The sequence below is a fragment of the Miniopterus natalensis genome, chromosome 19, assembly GCF_054644295.1.
Source record: "Miniopterus natalensis isolate mMinNat1 chromosome 19, mMinNat1.hap1, whole genome shotgun sequence".
NCBI lineage: Eukaryota > Metazoa > Chordata > Mammalia > Chiroptera > Miniopteridae > Miniopterus > Miniopterus natalensis.
The window spans coordinates 29256472-29282867 of NC_142099.1; the positions used below are offsets into that span (position 1 = coordinate 29256472).

Sequence of the window (26396 nt, forward strand, 5' to 3'; positions counted from 1 at the left end):
CAGAACTGGGAGAGTGAACAGAGAACACAAATTCTAGAGAAAAAAACCCCAACAAATCCAAAAAGTTAACAAAAGAGAAAGAAAAATAATGCTTAGAGAGAGAAAAGTATATTGTTGTTAATAGTGATGAAAATCTAGAAAATAATAATAAAGTAAAATATAAAAAATAGAGAAACTACTGGGAAATAATACAGGCAGAGAAAAGATTTTGAAGGAAGGGCCAGCAAAAAATTAAGGGAGAGAATAGGAATAGGATAGTAGTTTAAAATGAAAAAATAAAAATACAATAAAGAGAATAAGAGAAACTAACATTTGAACAATAAGACAGGAAGACAGAAGGGAGGAGAAAATAAATAAATAAATAAATAAATAAATAAATAAATAAGTAAATAAATAAATAAATAAGTGAATGAGTGAATGAAGGAAGGAAGGAAGGAAAGAAGGAAAGAAAAAGTTACGCCAATGGATCGAGAGGAGAGAGATAGAGAGAGAGGAAGCCGAGGCAGGGAGGGAGCCCAGTAAGAGATTTGGGGGAAACTATGGAGGAGAGCAGTAAACTTGGTTATACTGATAAAGTCCCAGCAATTACGCAAGAAATGTCAAGAATGTCTTGATAGTAGGAAAAAGGATAAAACAAAAGAAAACAAATAAACAAAACAAAACAGGTTAACAATAGAAAAAACAAGCAAAATTTTTTTAAAAAAAGAAAAAAAATTAAACACGTTTTAAAAATTTAAAAAATTATAAAATTTAAAAAGAAAAAAATATTTTTTCCCTTTTCTTATTCCTAAGGGAAAAAGAGAAAAAACAAACAAATGAAAAAACAGAAAGAAAAAAAGTTAATCAGGTGAGTTTCATCTGGGCAGCTTATGTTGTCTGAGGGTCACTGTTTTGTATGCTGATTTCCATCCTCCTGGGAGGTGCTTGTGTATCAGCCAACGTGAGGAGCCGTCTAGGTTTGGCTCTGGTGTCCTTAGGTAGATGGTTGATCTGAGGCTCTCTGTGGGCCACCTCCTCTTGTCAGCTATTTTGCAACCTTGTAGTGGCCTTGTCTTACTCCAGAGTCTTCTGTAGAGTTAGCAGGGTACAGGGTGGCTAGTGTAGCCCAGGGTATCACTCCCCTTAGAGGTGTCGCTGTCAGGCACTCACTCTGTGGGACTTAGTCTCTGCTCCACAGCCAGCTCCTCAGTCCCTACCCTGTCCTCTGGTTCTAGTTCCCCAGGCTCTGTCCTGCTGCAGCTTCAGACTGATTTCAGCCTGTTGCCTTTTTTGTCTGGGCCGTTTCAGCAGCCTGGGCTCAGTGGGTTCAATTAAAGAACATTCTGGTGAGCCCTTTGCCTGCCCAGTCCCCAGCAGGGGTTTTTAGCGTTTCCTCCAGTTCCCAAACAAGAGCCCCTGAGAGTCTTATTCTGGTAATGTCCTCCTGTCAGCTGCTCTCCCTTCCCCCTCAGGACTGTGCCCTGCGAGGGTGTCTGGGGCCTCAGTGAGTGGGGCCCCCGCCTTTCCTGTTGGGGGCGGTGCTCCTGGATGCAGGAGAGGCCCTCGGGCTCCGCCCCTCCCTGCTCAGCTCTGGTTGGCTGGTCACACCCGGCCCGCCCCTCAATCCCTCTACTGCCCAGGCCCCAATCCCAGCCTCCGCTGGTCTGTCTGCGCAGTGCACGCCAGGAAGGTGGGAGCCAGTTCCGGGGTCAAACTTGCAAAGGCACAAAGCAACACACAGGCAGTCAGCCCTGCAAGGTTCCGCTGCCCTCCTCCAAGGCCCCCAGCGGGAGGGGACCCAAAGTCAGCTCCCCGCAACTCCCAGCACCGCTGCTCTCAGCAAAGCTGGGGCAGCTTCACGGGCCACCACGGCACCCCTCAGGACTGGTCACAGATCCCAGCCTCTCAGCACCGGGAGCTCAGGGCGGGAGGGCTCCTCCCCTCCCCCGTGCCACGAAGATTCAGTGCTTTCTGGGGCTCAACACAGTGGCCACAGGGAGGCAGAGGGTCCCTGTGTGTGGCTGCTCAGTGCAGACCTCTCGTCTCTCACTACTCGGGTGCCACACACTGTGGGACAGCCTTTCCTATGGTTGGCACCCTGAGCATTAGATGAGGGTTGCAGCCGCCATTAGAAGCCTTGTCTCGCTAGGAAGGCACCATCCCCTTATGGTGAGCACCCCACTCCCCTGGGTCCCCCTGCCCTTCATGCGGGGCACTACTTCCCCTCTCCTCTGCTCTGGGTGTAAGATCCCCGCTTTTGGAGGTCAGTCCGCACTCCCAAGGGGAGGGAGCCCTGCAGCCTCCAAGCCTCGGGGCTCGGCGCCCAGCACAGGCTTCAGGGGGGCCTCCCTCTTTCTACGCCCCCCTCTCTTACCGGACTCTGATGTTTCTTCAGTGCTCCCTCCTCGCACCCTGTCCACTCAGGTATATTTCTCTGTTTTTTCCAAGCTGCTACATAGGATTTTGGGAGGAAATCGAGTCCATGGCTGGGAGCAAGGTGCTCTGCTGCTGCTCACAGTGCTGCCATCTTCCTTCCTCTATGCTTTATGTTTTTAATGTCATATTTTAGATCTTCATTTTGTGTATCTCCTAACTACTCTTTGAAATTTGAGGTGAGTTTGGTACTTTTGTCCTTGGACCTTTTGAACTCTAAATGTCTGATTTGCTGCTTTTATTAAATATTTTTCATTACCTGTGATTTTTTATTTGTCCTATTTTCTTACTTCTGGTTATGGCCTTTCCTTTCCTGCTTAAAGAACACCCTTTAACATTTCTCGTAAAGCTGCTTTAATGGTGATGAACTCCTTTAGTTTTTGCTTGTCCAGGAAACTCTTTATCTTTCTTTCAATTCTGAATGGTAACCTTGGCTGTTAAATCATTCTAGGTTGTCGGTTCCATAATGATCCATGATTCTCTGCAGAACTTAAACCTCCAACCCCACAGGAATTTTTCTCACAGTCCCAATAGCTAAAGCAGTTCTGCTCAGATTACTCTTGTTACAATGATATTAAAAGAAGCTGAAAATATTTTTAGCAAAAAATGCAATTCTGATAGCACACTAATGTAGACACATTTTTTAAAAAGGCAGCATGCAATACAGAGTGCAAATAAAAGCTGTACAAAGTATGTAAAGAGTGAGGAGCACCAATATGTTCAAGGAGCATGTTTATTTACGCTTTCTTCGTAGACTGAAGAGCTGCGTACACACTAACGCCACCTAGTGCAATGCTAAGAACTAAAAGAAAGCAGAAAACAAATGATATGTAACTCTAAAAACTATTACCAAAGTTCAAAATCTAGCACAAGAAATTAATGTTGGCTACATTTCAGTGGGCAGCAATATTATTTTATTTAAGCACATGTACATTCATATTCCATCTGGACTCTTCACTGTCTAAATGCAATTCCATGGACTCACTTAAACAGTCCACGGTAAGTCAGAGAAGAGTCCTTTCCTAATTTAGAAAAATATCCAAAGCATATTTGGGATGAAAACTCATATGACTAGTCATATTGAAAACATATGTGTTACTTAGGGTTTGTTATTAAATGAAAATATGGAATATAGAAGAATACACAATCATGAACATAAGTAATATGTCATACAAAAGGAGGCTTTTTGTAGACTGTTTACTTAATTTAAGCTATAAAAACTGTACAAGCTGAGAAATCATTAAAAAATCATGCACTTTTCCACAGTAATATTTTAAGTGGTATCTAAGTTTGAGACACTTACTAACTATAAGAATAATCAGAAACATGAGAAGTCCGACACCTGAGAAAAAAATAAAACCAGTTTGAAGATAACTGAGCGCATGTGGGTCTCCAGGTGGCAATTACATTTTAATTCTAATCAGATCATCTATAAACTACTTGTCAATCTAGTTTAGTGTGACTGCTAGTGCGTCCAGCGCATTTTGATCACAGAACCCTTCTAATCGAATTCCAGGCTTAGGGTCTAACTTGTAAAACTCTTAATAGGACCCTCACTTGTGATTGTTCTGTGCTGTAGCAGCCCTGCCAGGTTATAGAAATAGGAATTATTATAAAAATAGGAGAGATTATGATAAGAATTAGAATTTACTAGATCAGAGGAGAATTATTTTAAGACGTACTGTCCCATGAGAGCTGGTTTAGTTCAGTATTCAGTCTCTTGTTCTTATGATTTTGTTAGGAATTTCATTTCGGTTGTTCCCCAAAAGTGTATCTGTGGAATGTCTTTAATGAAGTTCTATCAATTGAATAGACAGACCTATCTTGCAGTCTAGACAAATAATGTGTTCTCTATCCTTCCTCATGTACCTCCACCCACACCCCCAAATTAAGACACAATCTTAATTGCCAAGAACATTCTAAGAATGCAAATGAAACACCAGGGCATATGGACAAATTATGCATAGAAACTTAAACATGCGTTTTGGGCTGCCCAGAGAGCAAGAAATAATACTACAAAATCTTAAATCTTAGAAACCTTGTTCAGAAGTATCTCTACTTCCAAACTGCCATTATTTTTATTAAATTTGTATAGATCAAAATAACCAATGTCATGTTTATCTCAGCTCTTTTTACCTCATAAAAAATTATCAAGTGTTTAATGAATTAAATGGCTTTGGATTTACTGGTACAGTGACAGTTTGACCACAGTGTTCAGAGGGAAACCATAACAGGCCTAAGGTGCATTTTATAAAAAGACTAACCTTACTAAACTACTCTAACAAAAAGAAAAGGAATACACATTTTTCTTCATTTAGTCAACAAAAATCCTGATATTTCATTTAACTGTCACCACTATACTTGACCCTTTCCTTTAACATGTATTGTGTGAAAGATGTGAGCCTACATAAAGTGTGATGCACAGCCTGTTTTAGGAAAAAATAGCCCAACTTAGAGTACATTAAGGCTTGTGTACACAAGGTTTGAATAGAAAGGAAATTTATTTACAAAGTGCCATTACAAAATAATACCATCACATGGAAAGCAAGTTAGGTTTTATATGTTTTAACCTACAAATAAACACAGCAAGTTGAGAAAGTTACCTCACCCTACTAGGAATTCAATTTGAGGGACCTCTTAAAAACTGTATTATCTACATGTGTCTCCATATTACTGCTTACATTTGTCATGGTATCTGCACTATTAAAATAAATACAAATGTCAATTATTCCATGACATGTTGTTTCTCCTCTCACTACAGATAATTGAAATATAGTATTTCCATGTAGAACTCTAAGTTCTCATAATGGAGTGTTATTAATAACCAAAATAATACCTGCTTCACTGCCCTTAGATTGTACTTTTTCCGTGCTTACGGGACATGCTAGAAGAAGAAAAGGGGAAATAATTTTAAAAAGAAGTGAAAAATAGTAAAGCTTACAGACTCCTAAATTCATAGGTTTTGATTTTTTGCCTTTATACATCTCTTATAATTTTATTTTCCTCATATGAAAAATATTAATATTTCTCATTTAAAGTAGTATCATTAAACATTATGAATTTATATTCATTATCATCAGCATTCTTCCTCCTCTCCAGTAACATTTCCTGTGACAATATTTTGTGGTACAGAATGCAAATTTATCATTAGTGTAGCCTCAATATTAGCCTATGGATTCAATGTGATTCTACTTACAATTAAAACATACAGAAGGGCTTAATAAATGATTTAGAGGTTATTCTCTAATGCAGAGATTTTTCAACATAATAAGGCCCATTTATGAAATACCCATAGCTAACATCATACTCAGTGGTGAAAGACTGAAAGTTTTCCCCTAAGATCAGGAACAAGACAGGATGACCGAGCTTGACTAAAAGTTCCAATTAGAGCAATTAGGCAAGAAAAAAAAGCATTCAAATTGGGAAGGAAGAAAGAAAATTACCTCTGTTTTAGATGACATAATTTTTTAAGTAGAAAACTATAAAAGTTACATAAACATGCATGCACACACACTCACTTGTTTGAACTAATAAATAAATTAGGCAAAGTTGCAGTCTACAAAATCAACAAGTAAAAACGAGTTGCATTTCTATACACTAACAATGGGCAAACCAAAAGGGAAATTAAGAAAACAATTCTACTTACAATAGCATGAAAAAAGAATAAAATACTATCCTGAGCGAGTGTCAGTTGGTTGGAGTGTCGTCCTGTACACCAGAAGTCTGCAGGTTTGATTCCTGGTCAGGGCATAAACCTAGGTTCTGGGTTTGATCCCTGGCGGGCCATGTACAGGAGGCAGCCAATCCATGCTTCTTCCTCGCATCCATGTTTCTCTGCCCCACCCCCTTTCCTCTCTCTCTCAACTTGTTAAACACATCCTTCGTTGAGAATTAAAAAAAAGAAAGAGCAAAATACTTAAAAAGAATCTTAATCAAGGAGGTGAAAGACTCCTCCACTGAAAACTACAGAACGTTGCTGAAAGAAATAGATGATATAAATAAATGAGAAGACATCCTGTGTTCATGCACTGGAAGACTTGGTATGGTTAAGATGTTGATACTACACAAAGCAACCTACAGGTTGTATGCAGGCCCATCACCATCTTGAATATGCATTTTGCAGAAAGAGAAAAATCCATCACATAACTCATGTGGAACCTCATGGGACTAGGCATAGCCAAGACAATCTTGAAACAGAAGAGCGAAGTTGGGAGAACTCACCTCTATTGTAGCTTCTCGAAAGCTACAGTAATCAAAACACAGTGGTGCAGGCAGAAATTCAGACAGGCCCATGGAACACAGTACGGAGCCTACAAATAAACCTTTGCTTATATGGTCAAATGATTGCATGGAAGGGTGCTAACAACATTTAATTGGGAAAGGGCAATCTTTTCAACAACTGGTTCTTGGAAAACGGAGTTTCTACACACAAAGGAAGAAATTTCACCCTTATCTTACATCATATGCAAAAGTGACTTCAAAGGGGACCAAAAATCTATACATGAGAGCTAAAACCATAAGAGTTATAGACACAAACACAGAGGAAGCTGCATGACGTTGGATATGGCAGTGGTTTTTTGGATGTGACACCAAAAGCATAGGCAACAAAAAAGTAGACAAATTTGACTTCAGCAAAATTAAAAATTTTATCAATGGTCATTATCAATAGAGTGAAAAGACAATGCATGGAATAGGAGGAAATATCTGCAAAGAATACATCTGATAAAGGATTAATATCCAAAATATATAATGAACGCCTAAAACTTAGTGACAAAAAAAAACACCCCAAATCAAAATTGTGCAAGGACTTGAAAAGACATTTCCCCAAAAAAGATATATAAAACACCACCAATAAGCACATGAAAATAGGATCACGAATCATTAGGAAATGAAAATAAAAATGACAATGAGATACTACTTCATACACATTAGGATGACTAGGACAAGAACAACAACACAAATAACAAGTATTGGTAAAGAGGTGGAGAAATTGGAACTGTCATGCACCACTGGTGGAAATAAAAAATATGGCATGCACTGTGGAAGATAGTATGGCTGCTCCTCAAAAAGTAAACGCAGAATTACTACATGACACAACAATTCTACTCCAGGGTGTATACCCCCAAATTCAGAATACCCAGAAGCATATTCAGAATACCCAGAAGTTTGAAACAACCCGTGTCTATCATCAGGTGAATGGATAAAAAAATGTGGTATGTACAAACAGTGGAATGTTATGCAGCCAGGAAAAGGAACAAAGTTCTGAAACATGCTACAGGAGAGATGAACCTTGTAAACGTTATGCTACGTGAGGTAAGCCAGAACACATTTTTCTAAGTGAAATAAGGCAGAAGTGATTCCACTTCTATGAGGTCCCTAAAATAGTCAAATTCAGAGAAAACTGAATAGCAATTGGCAAGGATGGGATGAGGGGGAAGTGGAGAGTTGTTGTTTAATGGGTATAATGTTTCATTTTGAGAGTTAAAAGTTTTAGGTACGAAGAAGCGATTGTTGCACAACAATGTGAATGTACTTAACGCCACTGAAATGTACACTTAAAATGGTTAAAATGGTAAAAATAACATAAAAGTTGATCTACAAAAATTAGCATAGAGAGTGGCTTGAACATTTCTGAAAAGGAAGAGTTCTGCCAGATATTAAAACATATCATTGTACTAGAGTGAAAAGTCAAAGATTTGGTGTTGGGACAGGCATGGACAGAGTTCAAGGGAACAGAGATACAACTATAAAACCCATGAATTTCATGTAAGATAAAAACTGGCACTTCAAAACTTGAAGAGAAGGCTAGACGTATATACCACTATACATTTCAGATGTAACAATCACTTAAGTGCAAAGAATGCAATCAGAATATGGTTGAAATTTTTATGTAATTTCAGCATGGGCACATCTATAGCTTTTATAATGAAGACACAGCACACATAGACATTGGTGAAAAAAACAATACATCTAGCTACCTATTAATGTAAAACTTCTGCACATATAAATGACCACTGATAAAAAAAATAGTTAAATAAATATGGTATATATTAAAGTCATTAAAAGGGTAGGGCTAAATCTAAATACAACCCCAATCTAAGACAGTAGAATTAACATTATTAAAATGTCCATACTACCCAAAGCAATCTATAGATTCAATGAACTACCTATTAAAATACCAACAGAATGTTGTACAGATCTAGAAGAAATACTCCAAAAATTTATATGGAGCCAAAAAAGACCCGGAGCAGCTGTGGCAATCTTGAGAAAGAACAACAAAGTTGGAGGGATCACAATACCAGATATCAAGTTATACTACAAAGCCACTGTAATTAAAACAGCCTGGTACTGGCACAAGAACGGGCATATAGATCAATGGAACAGAACAGAGAACCCAGAAATTGACCCAACCCATTACACTCAGGTAATATTTGACAAAGGAGGCAAGAGCATACAATGGAGTAAAGACAGTCTCTTCAATAAATGGTGTTGTGATAATTGGACAGGTACATGCAAAAAAATAAAACTAGACCACCAACTTACACCATACACAAGAATAAACTCAAAATGGGTGAAAGGCTTTAATGTAAGTTGTGAAACCATGAAAATCGTAGAAGAAACCATAGTCAGCAAAATCTCAGACATCTCTTGTAGCAATATGTTTGCAGATACATCTCGTAGGGCAAGGGAAACAAAGGAGAAAATAAACAAATGGGACTGCATCAAAATAAAGAGCTTTTGCACAGCAAAAGGAACCATCAACAAAACGCAAAGGGAGCCCACTGTATGGGAGAACATATTTGCCAAGGATATGTCTGATAAGGGTTAATTACCAAATATATCGGGAACTCATACTACTGAACAAAAGGAAGACAAACAATCCAATTAAAAAATGGGCAAAGGACCTAAATAGACACTTCTCCAAGGTGGACATACAGATGGCCAACAGATATGAAAAAAGTGCTGAAAGTGACTAATCATCAGGTGCAAATTAAAACGACAACGAGATATCACCTCACACCTGTCTGAGTGGCTGCCAACAAGAAGTCAATAAATGCCAAGTGCTGGCGAGGGTGTGGAGAAAGGGGAGCCCTTGTACACTGCTGGTGGGAATGCAGACTGGTGCGGCCACTATGGGAAACAGTATGGAGTTTCCTCAAAAGATTAAAGATGGAGCTGCCTTTTGACCCAGTGACCCCACTTCTAGGAATATATCCCAAGAATCCGAAAACACCAATCACAAAGAACTTATGCGCCCCTATGTTCATAGCAGCTCAATTTACAATAGCTAAGACCTGCAAACAGCCCAGTGCCCACTAGTAGATGACTAGACAAAAAAACTGTGGGACATTTACACCAGGGACTACTACGCAGCTGTAAAGAAGAAGGATTCCTTACCCTTTGGGACAGTATGGAGGGGCCTAGAGAATATTTTGCTAAGCGAAATAAGCCAATCAGAGAAAGACAGGTATCACATGATCTTACTCATATGTGGAATCTAATGAACAAAATAAACTGATCAACAGAATAAATCCAGAAACATAGATGCATGGAACAGACTGACAAATCTCTGAGTAAAGGTGGGGTAGTGGGTGGGGTATGGAGAGATTAACCAAACACTTACATGCATATATGCATAACGCATGGACACAGACAATAAAGTGCTGCAAGCCTTTGGTGAGGATGTAGGGGCCAGTGGAGGGGACGGGTCAATAGGAAAAAAAGGCAGCATCTGTAATTCTTTCAACAATAAAGATAAAAAAATAAAAAAAATCTAAACAGCATGATTCCAATTCTGGTTAATTACAACAAGAACAAAAACACCCATAAAATATTTATATCTATACACATAAGGATGTTAATGTACAAAAACAGATACAAAGACAGTTAAACTATTAAGTGATTAACTCAGGAAACAAAGTACAGAAACAGGAGACTAATATTCAGTATACTTTTGTAATATTTGAAATTTTACAGCTTTTCATTTGTATACTACTGATATAATTAAAAATTATAAATAGTAATCTCTATCCAACCATTTATCAAATCTTAAAAGAAAACTAGTAAAAATAAGGTGATGAAAAAAATCATAGAAAAAAAATGTTGACTCCATGTTAAAAGGGCTTTAATTTACAATGAGTTCTGACATATCAACAAAAAAATTTTTAGCAACCTAACAGAAATATGAGCAAAGAATATGAATATATAAATGTGGCCCAAAAGAAGCTCAGCTTTGTTTAGAATCAAAGAAATGCAAATTAACACATAACATTATTTTTTATGCATCACCTTATGAAGTTCTTATTTATGTAAGTAGGGAAAAGAGTTGCCGAACCTTGTGTTACTTGTGCACGTGTGGTTTGAACCTGAGTAGTCACAATAGTAGTAGTAGTAGTAGTAGTAGTAGTATTTCCAGGTGTAGTCACAGTAGTAGGCGCAGGAGTAGTAGTCGTGATTTCTGGAAAAATAAATTTGATTCCATTCACCAGCTTTATCTATATAAAATTAGGGATTTAATTTGATTCTAGATTTTTTTTTTTAAATTTTTTTTTTTTTTTAAATATATCTTAGAGGAAAGGAGAGGGAGAGAGAGATAGAAACATCAATGATGAGAGAGTCATTGATCGGCTGCAGCCCACAACCCGGGCACGTGCCCTGACCGGGAATCGAACCCTGATCGCCTGGATCCTAGGTCGACGCTTAACTGCTGAGCCACGCCTGGCCGGGCTTGATTTTTTTTTTTAAAAAGATGATTTCTCTAAATGAAAACTACGCATACTTTCCTAACTTTGCAATTTTACTTCTGGGAAGTTACCTAAATGTATCTCTATACAAGTACATATGAATTTTGTATAAGAATGTTCACTATAGCTTTGTATTTTAGAATGGATATCCTAGAAATTAACTAATAAAAAATCATAAAAATAATGTATTTCAAATAAGCATATGTATCTTTAAAATATTACCCTCCAATTACTATCATACCACACAATTCTTAACCTTTTGCTTCTCACTTAGTAGCTCACAGATAGTTTTTCAAATTAGAACAATTATATCTCCCTTATCATCATATGTTGCTACTGATTGTTTCTGTATAGTTTTCTCTAGCTGATTATAAAAAATGAAGGACAGTCCCATGAGGAATTTTGATTTTTGATATTTAAGAAGAGATCCCTGTAGTTTACCTTCTTTATAAACATTTCTCCACAATCCTCTCTTCTCTGAAACACTGAACAGTATGTATTTAATAAATCCTCGATGAATTCTCATGGTCAGCACTTTTAAAAGAGCATATCAAAAAACATAGTATCCCACAGTCGCTTACCCACCAGGGCCATGTAAGTAAACGTGGGTGGGCTCATGAGCATAAACTTCACACCCAACCTTAACGTATCAGTCCACCAAAAACCATCTCATTCCCTCAAAACCTCATAGCACTCAACCAAGGTACTCAAGGAGCTACCAGGTTCCAGATAGAAGAATTATAAAAAGGTGTTCTAATTATGTCAACATACATAATTCCCCACAATCCTTTAAACTATTAGGACAACAGGAAATATAGACATTAGAAGCCAGTAACTGAAATTTGCTTGAGTTCAACACTCTTACCTTTAACAGGAAACCACGCCCACAGAAACGATGTTATTGGAATAAGTAGAGCCAAGTTAGTACCTTGTGTGAAGTGGGCCCAGGCTGAAGGTCTTCGCACTATAGCAGTCCCCTCTGGCCTACATGGGATACATTCCAAGACCCCCCAACGCCTGGAAACCTGGGGAGTGCTGAACTCTATTTATACCATGTTGTTAGTGTACATATGTAGCTATAATAAATTTAATTTCTAAATAGGCAAGGTAAGAGATGAACAACTACTAACAAAATGGAACAGTTATAACGATATCCTGTAACAAAAGCAATGTGCATGTGGCCCCTCCCTCTCAGAACATCCGATTGCGCTGCGCTACCCCTTCTCCTGGGGCTGGTGTGAGCGGCTGCGGTGCCCGCGTGGGGAAGTGTGGGGAACGCGCCCACCAGGGATGAGTCTCAGCCTGTGGACAGTGGCGGGACAGGGTGCCATTTCAGCTGCTAGTCAGAATGGCAGGGGACTAAAGCTTATTAATTACTTGTTCCTGAAATTTCTACCTAGTATTTTCAGGCCATGGTTGTGGGTCACTGAGACCTCGGAAAGTGAAACCGCTGATAAGTGGTGACTACTGTATTGCTCTTGTCTCCTGTTTATGCTGAAAACAAAGAGAAGCCAGAGATAAAAGCACTAAAATCAAAAAGACAATTTCTTCCATCATATCAAAATAATCTCCCAAGTCTTAAGCCGAGCAGTTATCAGCAGTCCGTGCAAGAAGTCCTCCATTTCATTTCAATAATTAAGGACTTTTCCTGACTTTCAGTTGCTATGAAATTTACCTCTATTGCCAAGTAAAAATGCCCAGTAAAGAGAAAAAGAATGATTATATGAGGCAGGGAGAGGTGGGGGTCTTGTTCTAGAGACAGCAGCAATTTGCCAGTTTAAATGGTACCACACGAAAAGCACAAAACCGGTTGCAGTCTAGGAAATAAAGCATCAACCTGGATCACAAAGATACCCTGTAAAGGCGTCAACAGATCGTTTAAAAAAATAACAAAATAGCAAAGTTGATGACATAGAAAACATACGTATTAAGAAAAAAGCCATGGACCTTCCTTTTCACTAACACTAATTGGAGTGATGCTGTAAGTCAAAAATAAGCTTCCTTTAAGAGCTCCCTATATGCCGGGCATTGTGCTGCTTTAAATACATCCCACTTTAACCTTCCTGTCAACCAGTGAGGAAGGCATTCAATCTTTTTATGTATTAGTAAACACTTTTGAGGCTTCCATAACACGCCCACATTTGTTCCAATGTCTGCAGACTGTGGCAAATGGCTTTAGAATCACTAGGTGTAATAACTAGGATGGCGGTAAATATGTTCTTCCTCCTTTCTTTACTGAAAAGGATGGATGAGTGTAAATGACCAGATATTTAAAGGACTTTTAAAAAATCACCACGCATTTAAAGAATTTTGAAAAATGAAAGCAGAAAGTTTCTAAATCTGAGACATTGGAAAGTATAGATTTAAAAATGAGAGGTGTTGACCCTGAAAAAATACAACAAAGACAGGATCAACCACCTGGTAATTATTACTTTTTTATCATTCATATGAATTATGCCTTTGGATTTTGAATTTTTTAGGTAAAAACTCCCATGCTTCAATTTACTCCAAAAAATGATGGCTATACGTTTTTACACATAAGAAATGCCCCAAACCAGAAATTTAGACACCTGTGTGATGTACATAATGTGTTAGGACCCTATGAAAACATAAATTTTATGTCGTACATTCGTCATGGAAAGGAATACAACACCGAGTTAATTACAAAAACTGTTTCAGTTACTCCGTATCATCGATATTTAATGTCAAAGCAATAAAATCTAAACATAAAAGAAAAAAGATATCCTTTGTACCTTCAACACATTTTGGCAATGCAGGCTCCCAAGTACTGTTAGCTGCACAGAAAACAGTGCTGTTGCCTTCAAGGTTAAATCCCTTGTTGCATTCAATTTTAACCTCATCTTTGTACTTATATGTTGTTTTACCAGCTCCCGAGACAAGTACCCCATTCTGGACTTCTGGAGGGTTGCATTTGACCACTGAAAAGTGAAGAAGTTCAAGAATTAATGAAAAGGTGCTTTAACATGGGAAAGAAAAACTAGTGCAAATTAGCAATTTCCCATGGGAACAAAGAGGCAAGGAATGCAAGGCAGAATGATAATTTTTAAATAATACTTTGTATGTGCATATTAATTCCAGGTAAACAGATATAGAGACATCTAATAACCTTTTCCTACCTAGAAAAGTGTCATTATTTAAAAAAAATTTTTTTTTATTTTTTAATTTTTTAAAATTTTAATTTTTGTTTAAAGTACTACAGCTGTCCCCTTTTGTCCCCAATGACCCATTCCACCCTGTCCCATCCCCCTCCCCAGTCCCCCTCCCCACCATTGTCCATGTCCTTGGGTTGTGCATATATATGCATATAAATTCTTTGGTCAATATCTCCCCCTCCACCCACTCGCCCTCCTCCATCCCTCTGACATTCGTCAGTCTGATCCATGCTTCCATGTCATTGAATCTATTTTGTTCATCAGTTTATTAAGTTCTTTAGATTCCACACATAAGTGAGATCATGTGATGTTTGTCTTTCTCTGCCTGGCTTATTTCACTTAGCATAATACTCTCCAGGTCCATCCATGCTGTCCCAAAGGGTACGAGATCCTTCTTCTTTACAGCTGCATAGTAGTCCCTGGTGTAAATGTCCCACAGCTTTTTTATCCACTCATCTACAGATGGGCACTTGGGCTGTTTCCAGATCTTAGCTATTGTAAACTGCACTGCTATGAACATAGGGGTGCATACATTCTTTCTGATTAGTGTTTCAGGATTCTAAGGATATATTCCTAGAAATGGGATCACTGAGTCAAATGGCAGCTCCATTTTTAATTTTTTGAGAATCCTCTATACTGTTTTCCATAGTGGCTGTACCAGTCTGCATTCCCACCAGCAGTGTACTAGGGCTCCCCTTTCTCCACACCCTCGCCAGCAGGAGTTGTTTGTTGATTTCTTGATGGGAGCCATTCTTACAGGTGTGAAGTGAAACCTCACTGTGGACTTAATTTGCATCTTTCTCATGATTAGTGACGTTGAGCATTTTCTCATGTGTCTCTTGGCCATCTGTATGTTGTCTTTGGAGAAGTGTCTATTCGGGTCCTTTGCCCATTTCTTAATTGGGTTGTTTCTCTTCCTCTTGCTGAGTCGTATGAGTTCTTGGTACACTTTGGAAATTAGCCCCTTATCAGATACATCCTTGGCAAATATGTTTTCCCAGACCGTGGGGTTCTTTTGTATTTTGAGGCTGTTTTCTTTTGCTGTGCAAAAGCTTTTTAGTTGGATGGAGTCCCATATGTTTATTTTTTCTTTTGTTTCTCTTGCCCTAGGAGATGTATCAGTGAAAATTCCACTGTGGGATGTCTGTGACTTTACTGCCTATGTTTTCTTCCAGGAGTTTTATGGTTTTGCGACTTACATTTGAGTCTTTTATCCATTTTGAGTTTATTTTTGTGTACGGTAAAAGTTGATGGTCTAGTTTAATTTTTTTTGCATGTATCTGTCCAGTTTTCCCAGCACCGCTTATTGAAGAGACTGCTTTTACTCCATTGTATGCTCTTGCCTCCTCTGTAAAATATTAACTGATCATAATGGCATTGGTCTATTTCTGGGGTCTCAAACAGAGTGTCATTCTGATTACTGGTTTCCTATATGTTTTCCCATTACTGACAGGTTTTGAAAAAGGTCTGACTACCACATACAATTTTCAGGTAAGTTCAAAAGCAACTTTTGATGCTCTTTAGCTCTAGGAATTTTTTAAAATTTCATGCTGACACTGATTAGTACCCTGATCTTTTAGAAAGACAGGAAAGCCTCTTGTATTAAGGTAATACTTGAGCTCAAATGTAAAGTTGAAAAGAAGCTAGCCATGTAAACATATGCAGAGAGAAAGTCAGCAGGTATCAGCAACATACGAGAACTGGGATGTGCGAGAAATAGAAAGGCCAGGGGAGGTAGGGCTGTGTTTTCCAAATATTTTGGATTAGAACTCAGAGATCAAAACCCACATTTTATATTGTAATCTCACAGGCCTGAGATAAAGTTAAAACTTAATAATTAGCCTTTGTACCCATGTACTCAGGTATTTCCCATTCTCTTCTACTTCTTTGAAAGTAAAGTGCTGGGCACGACCCTCTAGCCTGATTTCAGGATCCAGCAGTGGGTTTGGCAGAATTTGGAAAAAATCACAAACAAGCAAACAAAACACTGGGCTGGGCAGTATTTGCAAGGGAACATCTTATAAGATTAAATCTGAACACTACATAGGGTTCATAATGCACAGCCTTTTAAAGCAGAAGAGTACTCTTCCTCTTTGCATATGACCTGACTTTCCATCAGGTATCTTTTCCCTTCAGCCTGAAGAACTTTCTTTAGCAATTCTTGTGTTGCATGTAGAGCAGTGACAATTCTTAGCTTTTATGTCAATATATATCTATTTTTAATTCTCACCTGAGGACTTGTTTTTATTGATTTCAGAGAAAGTGGGAGAGAGAGAGAAAGAAACATCAATGTGATAGAGAAACAGTGATAGGTTGCCTCTCCTACCAGCCTCAACAGGGGATTAAACCCACAACCTGGGTATGTTCCCTGACCAGGAATCCAACCAGCCACCATCTGGTGTGTGGGACAACATTCAAACCAACTGAGCAACACCAGCCAGGGCTTACACTCTTTTTCTTTTTAAAAAATTTTACCTTCAGTTTTAAAAGATTTCTCCTTGACAGATTTCTGCAGCCTGTTTTATTTTTCTTTCAGTACATTATCTGATATTATTGTCTTCTTGTCTCTACAGTTCCTTAAAAGAAGTCAGCTGTCATTCCTACTTATAGTGGTGGGGCAATGTAACATGTTCCTTTTGTCTCACTGGCTGCTTTTCTTTTTATCTTTTGTCTTGAGAAATTTAACCATGATGTATTTGGTTTAATGGGGGTTTCCTGGTAAATTTTTAACAATTTATTTATCCTACTATGGTCACTGAATTTCCTGGACTTGTGGGTCGTCGTTTTGGGTCAAATGTGGATACTTTTTGGACATTATTTGTTCATATCAATCTATATTGTTGTTTCTGCTCGCTTTCTGAAACTGTTAACATGCATATTTGACTGCTTGCTGCTCTTCCCCAGGTTGTACATTTTTCTCTCTTAAAATTTTTTTTTCTTATTTCAAATCATGTTGGGTTTCTATTGTTTTGACTTCAGGTTTAGTGATCTATGTTGTGCAAAACTGCTGTTACAGTCATGATTTTAAGTTAGGTCTACTGGATATAATTTACATAGAGTAAAACTCACCATTTTAAGTGTAGATCTTGTATGTGGTTCAATAAATGTAAACACTAATCATGTAATTACCACCACTGTAGACATAGAAGAGTTGCAGTATTCTCCAACATTTCCTCATGCCACTCTGTAATCAACTTTCCCCACAACACCTCCAACCGCCTTCCCCAACTAGCCAACCATTGATCTGTTCTGAATCACTGCAGTGTTTCTTTCCCAGAGAGTGATAATGGGATCACAGCCTCTGAGTATGGCTTATTTCACTTAGCACAATGCATTTGATATTCATTTCTGTCATCGTGTGGATTAGAAGCTTATTCCTTTTACTGAGGTGAGTTATCCCATTATATGGATGTACCATGGTTGTTCAGTCATTCAACATCTTAAAAATAAGTGGATATTTCTAATGTGGGTGATTATAACTAAGGCTGTTATGAATATTCTCAAATAGGTTTCTATATGAAGATGTTCTAATTTCCTTGGATTGCTGATTTGTATGGAAGGTATATGTTTAACGTTATAAGAAACTGCCAAACAGTGCTCAAAAATGGACATACCACTTTGCATTCTTAACGGCTATATATGAGAGTTTCCATTGCTCCATATCCTCGCCAGTATATATGATACTGTTAAGTTTTTTTCTTGTTTTTATTCTCCGCCATTTTAGTAGGTGTTTAGTGGCATCTTACTGTGGTTTTTCTTTTTTTCTTTTTTTTTTTTTTTTAATCCTCACCTGAGGACATGCTTAGAGAGAGGGAGGAAGAAAGGGGGAGAGGGAAGAGAAACATCAATGTGAGAGAGAAACATTGATCAGTTGCCTTCCATATGTGCTCCAAATGGGAATCAAACCCAAAACCCAGGTATGTGTCCTGACCAGGAATCAAACCAGCAGCATTTTGGAGCACACGATGATGCTCAAACAAGTGAGCCATTCTGGCTGGGCATGTCATTGTAGTTTTAAATTATATTTCTGAATTTATTAACCACATAGAGCAACTTTTCATGTACATTTTGCCATCCATATATTTACTTGGATGAAATAGATCTATTCAAATCTTTTGCCCATTTTTCTAAAATTGGGTTATTTTCTAATTATGTTTTGAGAGTTCTTTATATATCTTAGATGCAAGTCCATTATCAGATATGTGCTTTGGAAATATTTTCTCCTAGTCTTTGACTCACTTAAAATATCTTTACCTGAGCATATGTTTTTATTGATTTTAGAGAGGGAGGGAGGGAGGGAGGGAGGGAAGGGGAGCAGAGAGAGAGAGAGACAAACATCTATTGGTTGCCTCCCATATTCACCATGACAGGGTATCAAACCAGCAACCTAGGCATGTGCCCTGACTGGGAAGAGAACCCTCGACCCTTCAGTGCATGAGATGATGCTCCAAACAGAGCCACACTGGCCAAGGCTTTGGCTCATTTTTTAAAATTCCTATAACCATGTCTTTTGAAAGCAGAAGCTCTGAGTTTTTAAGAAGTCAAAATTATTAAATTTTTTCTTTAAAGGACCATGCTTTTGTATTTAAGAAATCTTTGGCCAAGCCATGAGTATGTTCTATATTTTTAAGTAAAGGTGTTATAATTTTGAATTTAAGTCTAAGATATGACTTTAGTAAATGTTTGAATATGGTACTAACGTGGGTTGTGGTTCCCTTTTATGGCATATGGATGTTCACTTGTGCCTGTACTTTTACCATTTCCCACTGAATTGTTTGTACATGTGTGATAAAATCAATTGGACACATTTGAAAGGCTGTATCCTAGACCCTTTATTTTTTTCCATTGTTGTCTTTGGCCGTCCTTTTACCAATATCACTGTCTTGGTTATACATTTTATAGTATGTTTTCTATTAAGTCTTGACACAGGATTGAATGAGTCCTCTAATTTTTTTCAAAATTATTTTGACTATTGTCATTCTTTTGTCTTTCCATATACACTTTAGATTCAACCTGTCAATTTCTGTAAAAGTTCTGGAGAATTTTTATTGGCATTATACTCAATTTATATATCAGTTATAGAGAGTTGAAATCTTCATTATATTGAGTCTTGAAATCCATGAACAATGAACTTCTCCCTACTTATTACTGCCTTTAATTTCTTAAAAGTGTTTAGTTACTTTAACCATGCAATTATTGCACATGTTGTTAGATTCATTTTCAAATATTTGCGTAGTTTGGAATTGTAAGCAGTACTTTGAAAATTTAAATTTCTAATTGTTTATTGCTAGTATATAGACATAACATTGATTCCTGTACATTGAGCTTGTGTCTTGCAACCTTGGTAAGACTTCAGTCTTTCATATTTTCTACACAGACAATCATGTCTTAATTGAACAAAGTCCATTTTATTTCTTCCTTTCCCGTATGCCTACTTCTATATTTTGCCTTATTGTACTGAATAGGACCTTCAATATGATGAAGAATAGAGTGGGAGGAACAGACATCCTTGTCTCATTGCTACCTCAATGGAAATAAATATTTTATCATTAAGTATAATGTTAGCTATGTGATTCTTGTAGGTACCTTTTATCAGGTGGAAATAGGTTCCGTCTATTCCTTGTTTGCTAAGTTTTCAGTCAAATGCATTGTTTTTGGCATCTACTGAGATGATCATGTGTTTTTTCTTCTTTATAGTCTGTTCATATGGTAAATTACATTGATTAATTTTTTAACAAAATAGATTCAGTGACATAGAAGTATGGAACAGACTGATGAATCTCAGAGGAAAGGTGGGGGGTTGTGGGTGGGTAGGTGGGGAGAGATGAATCAAAGAATTTATATGCATATATACATAACCCATGGACACAGACAATAGTGGGGTAAAGGCCTGGGGTGGGGAGTCGGTGGGGGTAGAAGGGGTTAATGGGTAAAAAGGGGACATCTGAAATATTTTCCACAATAAAGATAAAATAAATAAAATAAAATAAAATGAAATGAAACAACCTTGCATTGTGAAAAATATCCTACTTGATTAAGATATAGTATTCGCCCGGCTGGGTGTGGCTCAGCGGTTGAGCGTCTACCTAGGATCCAGGCGATTGGGGTTCAATTCCCGGTCAGGGCACCTGCCCGGTTGCAGGCTTATCAATAACTCTCTCATCATTGATGTTTCTATCTCTCTCCCTCTCCTGTCCTCTCTCTGAAATCAATAAAGATATATTTTTTAAAAAAGGACAGTATTCTTATTTTTATAGTATGACAGGATTTTATTTGTTAATGTTTTGCTTAATAGTTTTGTTAGAGTGGGCAGCTAGAATGAGATAAGCTGGGAAAGGCAGTTGGGGCTTGGAGGGGATCCACCCAAGATGTGACAAACCAAAAATAGACAATGGAAGCAGCAGACCTGTGTGAGGAGAGAAAATTTAGAGCCTCTCAAGATGTAGTCTAACCAGTGGCATAACACCTGGTTGAAGAAGCCTTATAGTTTGAAGATACACTTTTTTGAATCATGAGGGAGGAGATGACTTGCTCCTTGTCTAGGGGGTGTCCCAGGCAAGGGACATACATGTGTTGAACCCTGAAATATCCAGTCACATGGTTTGATTTAGGCTGGCTAAATTGCCTGCTTAGGTTCCGAGTTTATTCCTTTTTCTGCAAATAAATTCTCTCCTGCTTTTGCTACTATTCGTTGTCTCCTGTTTGAATTCATCCCTACAAGCAAGACAAGAACTGGGGGCACAGAGCACTGTCTCTGGCCACAGGCTATCTCCTGCCAGAGACAACCTTGACCATTGCTGACAGTTTTGGTTTTATGTTTATAGTGGATATTGTTTTTAATTTCCCTGCAGTGTTTTGTCTGATTTTGGTGTCAGGGTAATGCTGTCCTCATGAGATGAGGGGAGAAGTATTCCCTCCTACTGTACTGAAGTTTGTCCAGAGCTGCTATTGTTTATTCCTTTAACATCAGGGACAATTCCTGGTGATGACATGGGGCCTGCAGTTCCCTTTGTGAGAACATTTAGGTATCACATTTGTTGACATGAAGGTGTACATGCTATTCCTTATTGTCCTTGAAATGTCTGTAGGATATTTAGCGATGTTCTCTTTTTCATTCTTGATACTGGTAATTTGTATCTTCTACTTTTTTTGTCAGACTGGCCATAGGTTTATCCATTTTATTGATCTTCTCCAAGAACCAGGTGTTGGTTTCAATGATTCTATCTACATTTTTTCCAATTTTATTGTTTTCTGTCTTTATTATTTCTTTCTCTTTCTTTGTTCTGTAGTCAACTTGCTCTTCCTTTCTAGTTCCTTAAAGTGAAAGCTTACATTCTTGATCGGAAACTTTTCTCTTGTCCTAATATACGTATTTCATGCTATGAATATCCTTCTAAGCAAAACTTTTACTGTATTCCACAAATTTTGATATTTCAATATGTTGTGGTTTTTTAAAAATTCAATTCAAAACACGTTCCAAATTCCCTTGTGACTCCTCCTTTTATTTATGGTTTAGTTAGAAGTATATTCATAACTTTTAAATATTTGAGGATTTTCTAGATATCTTTGTTTTGATTTCTAAATACATTGCATTGTTAATGTACTGTAAATAATTTCACTTTTGAAAACAAAAAAATGTTAAACATATTGCCTAAAGATTGTTACATATGCACCTGAAAAGAGGAAATATTTTGATGTTTTTCAGTAGTTCTTTTTGTTCAACAGTCAAATACCTTCCATTGTCTCCCCACTTTTGGTCATGCTCAGATGCCTTAGGTATTGTTTTTTAAGCATAGGTAAACCTCTGAGCTATTGCAGGTTTGTTTCAGGCTACAGCAATAAATGAGTATAGAAGTAAAGCAAGTTATAGTTGCTTTGCTGGTTAAGGTATAGACTTCAATTGGCAAAAAATGCAGTATGTGTGAAGTGCAGTAAAGCGAAGCACAATTAAATAAGACATGCCCGTATGCTATGTCCACAGTTTATCAATCTTATTCGTGAGATGGTAAGTCTTTTACAATTTATTCTACCATTTCCTCTAGCGAGACAGAACTGTCATACTTCTTGTATTATAAGGTGAAACTTTCTTAAAGCCAGTGTGTGTTTTTTGATGCTTTCAAGCCAAGAAAATTTAATTCATGCACATACGTAGTAATTAACATGGCATAAACAGGAATGCCAAGAACATGTGTAGTAAAGAGTGGAAAACTAAAGTGGAATTACTTTTTATTCTATTTGACACATATAAAATTAGAAACAAATTTACCTGGGGGAAGATGCACACATGGCTGTTGTTACTGTTTTTTACTTCTTGGCCAAAGTATTTAAAAGTTGGTAAAAGTTTCCATGCTATTTACAAATGAGAGGGAAAGAAATGGAAATATTATTACCTTTACACTCAGGAGGGTCACTACTCCATTTGTTATGCCCAGTACAAACAAGCTTGGGCTCCCCAATCAGTGTAAATTCATCTGTATTATTCGTAGTATCACAAGTATAAGTAACTTCTTCCTTATACTCAAATGAATCCTTGTCACTTTTGGTGTATTTTCCATTTTCTATTTTTTTAGGTGGTTTACACGTAATCTCTTAAAAAGAGAAAAAAGAGGGCAAGGAAGGCAAGAGGAAAAGTAAAAGATTAAGAGAGCATTAGTAACATCCTATGAACTGCCTTCAGTAAATTCATTAACACAGGATATCTACAATCTAGTTGTAAATCCAATATCCCTTTGAAACAAAGTTTCTAAGAAGAACTGTATTTTCTCAATTCAAACCATGATTAGAGAAATGAAATTTTAGAATAAAACTCATTTTATTCTAAAAACCCATAGAAGATACCTATATGAAATACTTGTATTTATCTGTAAGGCTATGCTATGTTTTTTCTAATCACAGGAGATGCTGACAATTTAATGAAAAAATATACTTATGATTTAGGAAAACTCAGTGCTAGCTGAGAAATGCTACATCCATTCCTGAATCAAAGTTCACAGGCATATCAAGATTTTATTATTTTTTCACTGTCATCCTTAAGAGTGTACAGTGAAACCTTCCGATTGCTTTAGACTGTTTGACAATGCAGCAGAATGGATCTGGAGGTCTTCCTGTAGGCCAGATACTGAAGAGGTGAGAAAAAATGTAAAGATATGACACTTCTCACAGTTTTGGAAGTTTTTGATCTTGCAAAAAAAAAAAGTCACATTTTTTAACATGTATTGAGCTTATTGTTTTAAAAAATGAGTTAACAAATAATTACTTTAAAGCTTCTCTGTTTTAATGCCAATATAAAGGATATCAATAGCACTAGCCTACCTGCAGAAAATCTCTGTGGGGTCTTTGTTAATTATAAAGCATAAATGGGACCCCAGGCCAAAAGTTTGAGAACTGCTGCTCTGAATTCTAAACAGAGAATATACTTACTTAAACAACGTGGGGGTTGATCACTCCATTGTACATCATCTCCATAAAGTAGACAACATAAAACTTTTGGTCCAAGTAAGTAAAAACTAAATGAGAAAAGAAATGACTATTGTTTTCTTTACCAGTTAAGAAGAATATATAATAATGAAATTTCTATATGGTTGATTTTCTGCATTACAATAGCTTCAGGGAGAAGTTTCTTAAGTGGCATGTATTCAATGTGTTAACTAAATCTGCAATTTAATGAAATAAAGAGATTCTTCATGTGAAGACACATTGGCCTAGGGCAAAGTGCCTAAATAAACCTGTCATGCCTGACAGTCTGGGGGTCACTACCTCTGCCAGTCAGATAACACATTCACTTCGATGTCCGTCTCACGCCAGTCAGATAACACATTCACTTCGATGTCCGTCTCACGCCATTCTGCTCAATCAGGACAACGACTCAGTAGAGAGACCTGGCCCAAGAGCTTACCTGACTGGATTCGAGTCCCAGCTCCAAGATGGACTTGTTTTTTGAGCTTGGGCAAGGCCCTTAATGTTTCTCTTTCTTAAATTCCTCACCTGCGGAAAGGGTCTATACGTCCTGGGGTTCTTCTGAGTACTAGGTGAATTCGCATCTGGAACACAGTGAGTGCTAGGCAAGTTTTTGGTGTTATGAATATTCTTCAGGTGGCAGTGTCTTCCTGGTGTAGCTCAGGAAGACACACCCCTACTTGATGAAATCTCTGATGACTGAAATTCACAGAACTCTCTCCTCCTTCTGGCCTCTCCTTATAATGATCACGAATAAGTCTATTTCTGTGGTACTTCCCATTTACTGTTTTCCTTGGGCATCTCTCGGTATATATTGTGCTTCTCAATAAGGCTAAAACTTCTTTGAGAATAGTCTGTGTCAGCGACTTTCAACCTTTTTCATCTCATGGCACACACAAGCTAATTACTAACACTGCCGCACACCAAAAAATATATTTTTTGCCCATCTAAAAAAAATAGGTATAATTTTGATTCACTCACACTGGCTATTGTAGTGTTGACTGTTGTCATTTTCTTACTTGACAACCTAAGGGAAAATAGGTCAGTGTCCCTCACTAACTGGTCAGATACTAGATGTTTTAAAAATTCTTGTGGCACACCTGTATGCCATGGCACACCAGTTGAAAATCGCTGGTCTGTGTCTTAACCTTTTGGTATTCCACAAGGTGCCTAGCAGACTATAATTATTTACTGGAAATTCATACATGATCAAATTAAAAAGTAGTCAGTAAAACTGCCTGTACATGATTCCAGCTAACCTTTCCCCCAAGGCTCATGCGTTGATTCTATATTATAATGTATTAGGAGAGAATTCTGGAATGATGGCAGGGTAGGAAGCACTAAAAATTTGTCTCCCCAACTAGACAATTTCACTGCTAGAATCAGCCTGCTGTAACTGTTTGGGAACTCTGGATTCTGCTGCACGCTTGCAGCTCTCAGGAAAGACCTGGACAGGTAAACTGCACTCATATTGGTCAACTTCAGCTGTCAGCACAGCGGCAGTTACTCATCACACTCCCACAGCAGACAGTTGTGTATGAATTCTTGGGGCAGTTTACAAGCAGCCTGGGGGATCCAGGGTGTGCAAAAAAGACCAATTCCTTGGGAATGTGTGTTCTTATAACTGACTGTTGTTTCTGATCACAGAGAAGTAGACAGAGAAGTTGGCAGCCATTGTTGTCACACCTCCCCCAAACTTGCAAGACGCATCCTTCCAGGGGATTGACAGATCTAGCCATCACTGATCCATCCTTCATTTTTCACTTGTCCTCTTTCAGGACACAGACATTAAAAACTGTGACATTTAAAAACAACTGCATATATGGGGACAATTAGAGTAAGTGTGCATGCCAGGAAAAAGGCTCAGTCAGGCTGATCCTCAGCATACAGACACTCTTCACTCATGAAAAACAAAAACAATAACATAAAAAAACAAACCCTAGGAAATGGTGAGAATTTGATATTCAGAGTTACCTTATTATTAGATTCAAATGTCCAGTTCAACGAAACACTACGAGGCATTCAAAGAAACAGGAAGTATGGTCCATTCAAAGGAAAAAACAAATCCACAAAAATTATTCCTGAAAAAGACCTAAGGAGATACATACTAGACAAAAGACTTTAAAATAGTCAGTGAAACTGCATGTACATCTTTTGCAGGCCTGCTTGGTGACAAATCTGCAGTTTCCGGTTCCATAAGTCTCCTTTGCTTCAAGAGGCAGCTGAGTGGCAGCTGCAGAGATGTAGGTATTTGTACCCACATGGGCAAGACCATCACTCTCCAGGTTAAGCCTAGTGATACCACTGACAGTGCCAAAGCCAAACTCCAAGACAAGGAGTGCATCCCTCCTGACCAACAGGATCTGATGTTTGCATACAAACATCTGGAGGAGCGAAACACTCTGTCAGACTACACTATCCAGAAATAGTCCGCCCTGCACATGGAGCCTCACCTATGGGGTAGCATCAGTGAGCTTTTCCATTGCCAGCTCCCCAGGAATACACCTATCAGAAGATGATGTGCTACAAGTGCTGTGCTTGCCTGCACCTCTCTGCTGTCAACAACCACAAGAAGAAGTTCGGCCATACCAATAATTTGTGACCAAGAAGA

The 26396-nt window shown here is 37.9% G+C and overlaps 1 protein-coding gene across 1 annotated transcript in view; it reads right to left on the minus strand.

Moving 5' to 3' along the window:
• The window catches only part of LOC107532937 (complement receptor type 2), a 228524-nt gene that overhangs the window by 118287 nt on the left and 83841 nt on the right, over positions 1-26396 (minus strand). The window contains exons 9-12 of the mRNA XM_087828192.1: positions 23750-23835; positions 22720-22917; positions 13910-14095; positions 10748-10870 (exon numbers count right to left, since the gene is read on the minus strand). Coding sequence (XP_087684318.1) covers positions 10748-10870; positions 13910-14095; positions 22720-22917; positions 23750-23835 — 593 coding nt within the window. The remainder of the gene's footprint in view (positions 1-10747; positions 10871-13909; positions 14096-22719; positions 22918-23749; positions 23836-26396) is intronic.